Here is a 5,000-nt window from a genome sequence, read left to right as displayed (position 1 = left end):
CCAGAAAGGCTTATGGTATGATCTTTTTCAGCTGTCAAAAGGTTTCTTAAAACACAACGTGCAACCGTGCGCACCACATGCAGCAACACTAACAAAAACAATCATGAAAACATCACAGAAGACGACCCACAAAATTCTGACTCCGTAAGCCCGGTTGAGTCAGAACCAGACCCACACGCAGGGCCCCTCACCTCCGTCTTCTTGGGCCGAGTCCTGGTTCCGGTGACGGAGGCCGAGCTGGAGCTCATGGCTGAAGCGGAGCCCTTGTCCTGTCCGAAAGAGTCCCCCGCGTCCAGTCCCCTAAGGGTGCCGCTGGCGCCAGCAGACTGGGTCGACTGGGCTGACCTCCATGAGACGCCGTCACGCTGCAACGACAGGAGAGCACGAGGGCGTCAGGAAAACAACAGCGGCAGCGGCCATGTCATCTGTGTGAGGCGAGCGCAGACTCTTACAAGTCACTCTACACTCCACAGGATGCACTCACTCCCAGTGGGATAGAGAGAGAGAGAGAGAGAGAGAGAGAGAGAGAGGGAGAGAGAGAGTAAAGAAAGAGAGGGAAATGAAAGAGAGAGAGCAATGAAAAACATGAGGGAGAGGTCAATCGTTCAGAGAGATAGACTGAGATGCTATGAAACAAAAATCACTGGCTTATTTTTGGTCAGATGGCAGAGGCAAAGAAGGCAAACATAATATGCATATTTCAGCCCAGCAACAGAGTGACCTTGTCCGAGGGACGCCGAAAGATGCCCTTTCTCCTCCTGTCGCTAGTTAAAGCCAGTTACAGCAGATGCCTAGGATAACAGCACTCACAGCTCAAAGGGACATCTGTCATTCGCCATGCCGCCACTAACCGACTAATTCATACCAACCACACAGGACACACACACACACACACACACACACACACACACACACACACACACACACACACACACACACACACACACACACACACACACACACACACACACACACACACACACGGACATACACACACACACACACACACACACACACACACACACACACACACACACACACACCCTCTACACAACACACCCTCTGTGTGACCAACGCACTCAGAACCCAAAAAAGGCGCCCTTGTTCCCAACATGTTACTCAGGATTGGGCACAAAAAGAGGCAGCATTCCCCAACATTTTTTCCCTTCTCTCTTTTCTTTTTTTTTCCAAGTTTATCATTGGCGGTTCCCAGTGCCTGACATCTTCACCCAGACAATGGCCTTCTGTTCCAATCGTGCTGGTCCTTTGGGGATGTTGCTTTGGAGATTTTGGTCAAGTACAGACGGCCACATATCATCTGGGGAGGAGGGGGGGGGCAAATCTGACTCACAACATAAAGTGGACGCCATGTGTCTGGGCGCAGCCGTCTGCTGGGATCAGTGCCTGTCTGATAGGAGGCCTGAAGAACTCTGCTTTGAGCCGCGCACTACATCAAAACAGCCATAACCGCATGAGCACGTTAGGAGAAGTCTGGTTCAGAGGCGCTGGTGAAATTGTGCTGCCATGCACAGATTAGAGAAGCCCTCTATTCAACAAGCCCTTTCCTTTTCACAATGTGATAAAGAGAATAAGAAGATAGCCTTTCCAGGGAAGAAATACGTAATGGGAAGTCACCTTGGAGAACTGTGAACAGGGCAAAAAAAAAAAGATGATCTTCAAGGAAAGTGAAAGTGGAATTTTGTTTTTGTGTAGCTGCTCACAGTCACAGTCATGTTTTCCATGATAGGTCATTGTCACTTGTGTGTGCTGGATGTCACTTCGACTGCCTGTCCACAAAGACTCTCTCTGATCCCTAGCCTTTTGAGTACACCAGCAGGAAGTGGCATCACATCTCTCCAAGGCACTCTCTGTCTCTGTCTCTGTCTCCGTCTCTGTCTCTCTCCCTCTCTCTGTGTCTGTCTCTCTGTCTGTGTCTATCTCTGTCTCGGTGGAATTTCATTCTGACACATGGAACAAGCCCTTTCCCCCGATGCTTTATGGTCAGAAAAGCCAAACGGCACACTAGACAAAGTGTCCCCTATGCAGAAAGAAGCCATTTCTCCTCAATGGTGATTGAATTATTTCACAAGGGCACCCAAAGCCAAGAGGACACTACTAGCATAACTCGCTAGAATTTCCCCCCACAGTACGATGAATTTCACACCACTAATGCGATTTGCAATAAAAAGAAGCAGTTTAAAAAAGAACAAACTTCCCCAAGAAATTAGGCTCATAAGATCTACGGTATGAAGACAGTGAAGTGAAGCCAGAGCTACTGTGGTCGCTAGTACTTATGGGGCAAAAAAGACATGGTTTGTGGCTAGAAACCTGTTGAAACCAGACTAGCATTCCACTCAGTGATATTTTAAAGGTTAGCTTCAGCGGTAGCACATGGTATGTGGCCCAACAATTCAATGTACAGTGTATTAGATCAGAGGCTTTTAAGTGGATTGGATTCAAATATATACAACGGTGTTCCAAATAGCCAGAGGCCACGCACGCTTAGAATTGAAACAAGAACAACTGAACTACAATGAAATGGCTATGTGTCTTATACAGAGGAAAAGGCTAGATGACTCTTTTCCACGTTATATTCACTCCCTGCTTGGAAAGTCACTGACTTTTGTCACGCTATTTTTAGAGATACAGGGGTCAATTTTAGGGAGGTGGTCAGGGGTTTAAAGAGGTCACTCACATCAGGTCACAAAGTCCAGCATCACAAGATATTCACAGGACATCACATTTGTCTTGTCGTCACCCACTGTGGCTTTCTTTAGAAAGAGCCAGACCTAGTGTCAGCAGTTTCCTGGGTGACTCTCTCCTCCACCCTCCACCTACATATTCATATCAGCCTCCCTAACTTTACAAGTGTTGAAACAACGGTGACTGTTAAAAAGGTGGCACACGAATTGCATTTCGCTGGATTTATAGCCGCACTATAACCGCGTTAACTTCCATCCCATAAAAACTGTCTCTGTGTCTCTGACTTTATTCACAGTAAAGTCACCGGACTGGTATCTCTGGAATGCTTATATTGGTTTATATCCTATATTTTAAGAATATCACAATATAGTCTGTGCAAGACACCATAAATGCAATTGGACTGTCCACTAACACCTGGAGTCTTTCATGCTCTTGTGTGTAGACTGTATTTCTATTGGATTTGCTTCGCTGTATAGTGTTTTGGTACCTAAATAAAGCCCTACAGCATATAAATGCAATGTGTTGTTGTTGTTGTTGTTGTTGAATGTGAGGTACTGACCAGCTGTGGGTTGTTGTGACCGGTGGTGTGTCTGCGAGTGGCAGCGGGGGTGTCTGAGGGGGACGACCCGGCGCTCAGGGCGTCCTCTATGTCCAGATTGAGCTGGTCAAGCTTCATCATCAGCTGGGACATGGACTCCGACCAGGGAGACAGGACCTGGGGAAGCTCCTGTGTGCAGGACAGACACGAGAGGTCAGATCCAGGGTCAGCCATCATTACTGCTAGATCCATTATCAGCTGCATTTCAGGGGTGCTCTTTCTAGTGCAGGGAAAACCTTCAATATGGAGACTAATGGACTGAAGAACAAATTCAGTTGAAACATATTCTTGAAAAATATAATGTGAATTCTGCCAAGTTCACACTGGTTTGTGAAATTGAACAGCAAATGAACTGCCTGTCGACAGTCGACACTGCCAGTTGCTTCAAGAAACACAACTCAAACAAATCGCTACAGAGAGAGGCACACAGATAAGTAAATAAACACTATTAGTTTTCCAACAGATTTATTGCTTGATTTGTTGACACAATCATGCCAGTAAAAAGCCACATTTGAACTGAATTTGGGCAACTGTGGCATGCCTGGCTGACCCAGATTTCTCCGTGTCCATTGGTAGCCTCATGCTCCAAGCACCCAGCAGGCCAAATACACACTGGGTCTCAGCCATAGTGGACAATGTACTGACATTCCAATCAACCAAGCCTCGGTGTTTTCTTTTCTCTCTCTCTCTCTCTCTCTCTCTCTCTCTCTCTCTCTCTCTCTCTCTCTCTCTCTCTCTCTCTCTCTCTCTCTCTCTCTCTCTCTCTCTCTCTCTCTCCTGTCTTCTCTCCTTTCCTGCCATCTCTCTCTCCCAGGGGGACCCTCAGCTGGCATAAAGAGAAGAGGCCAGTGCAGCTCTGCATACGGCCCCGTTAGTGTTTAAGGAACCAAGGTTGGAGGCCATAAATTAGCAGGAAGCCACCTTGAGCCCAGCGTCATAAATCAGTCCAGAGCTGGGGGGGGGGGGGGGGGGGGGGGGGGGGGTTAGGAGTGGGGAGTAGGGTGGGTGAGGGTGGGCTTCAACCCTTCAGCCACTGTACTAACATTACATGCCAGGTTATACGTTTACATAGTATATGCACAAGGACTTATTCCTTTCAGTAAAGTCTAACAAAGGTGAGCACATATTTGATATACAAGTATCCATGCTGTAGTCAATAGTATATACGGTAATAAACCCAGTATATGCACCAGTGATGTAACTACACTGGGCCTAACATATGCACTAGATCAAAGTTAAATCTGTGCCAGACCAGATCATGGCTGGAGCCATTCCAGAGTAGGCTTTAAGCATATTTTTTTTATTTACTGCACTGACATAGACAAAACATGTTAGGTCTCGAAATCATACAAAATCTGTTGGTTTCAAATGGAGTGCCTAATGTTTTGAACAAATGGGCAAAAAAAAGAGAGACAATGTTCTGTGTCCATATTTGGCCCTCAGGGTCCAAACAAGTTCCCTGACCACTGCATCAAGGCTCCCTCTCATCACAACACAATTGACTTATTGAAGGGTGTCACTGGCAGTGGAGTCGCATATGAGGCTGAGGGGCAAAGGATTGGGGGTGGGGGTGCGGTTGGATGTGGGGGTTGAGGGTGGGGTGATCTGTATCTGTGGCACTCGTTAAATCTATTGGAATGTAGAAACACTGAGACCCGGAACCAATTAAGACTCAGATATGCAGACGCTCTGAGAGAGA

At 47.0% G+C, this 5,000-nt stretch overlaps 1 protein-coding gene across 3 annotated transcripts in view; it reads right to left on the bottom strand.

The window, feature by feature from the left end:
* LOC134099050 (stAR-related lipid transfer protein 13-like) overlaps positions 1 to 5,000 on the bottom strand; it is a 102,398-nt gene that overhangs the window by 75,976 nt on the left and 21,422 nt on the right. For 2 of the 3 annotated variants that reach the window (XM_062551736.1, XM_062551735.1), the window contains exons 3-4: positions 3,263 to 3,430; positions 192 to 365 (exon numbers count right to left, since the gene is read on the bottom strand). In XM_062551736.1, the coding sequence (XP_062407720.1) occupies positions 192 to 365; positions 3,263 to 3,430 (342 nt within the window). The remainder of the gene's footprint in view (positions 1 to 191; positions 366 to 3,262; positions 3,431 to 5,000) is intronic. The other variant, XM_062551737.1, reaches the window with a different exon arrangement.

The sequence above is a fragment of the Sardina pilchardus genome, chromosome 13, assembly GCF_963854185.1.
Source record: "Sardina pilchardus chromosome 13, fSarPil1.1, whole genome shotgun sequence".
NCBI classification, from domain to species: domain Eukaryota; kingdom Metazoa; phylum Chordata; class Actinopteri; order Clupeiformes; family Clupeidae; genus Sardina; species Sardina pilchardus.
Note: the sequence above shows the minus strand (reverse complement) of the source record. Positions and strands in the feature narration are given on the sequence as shown.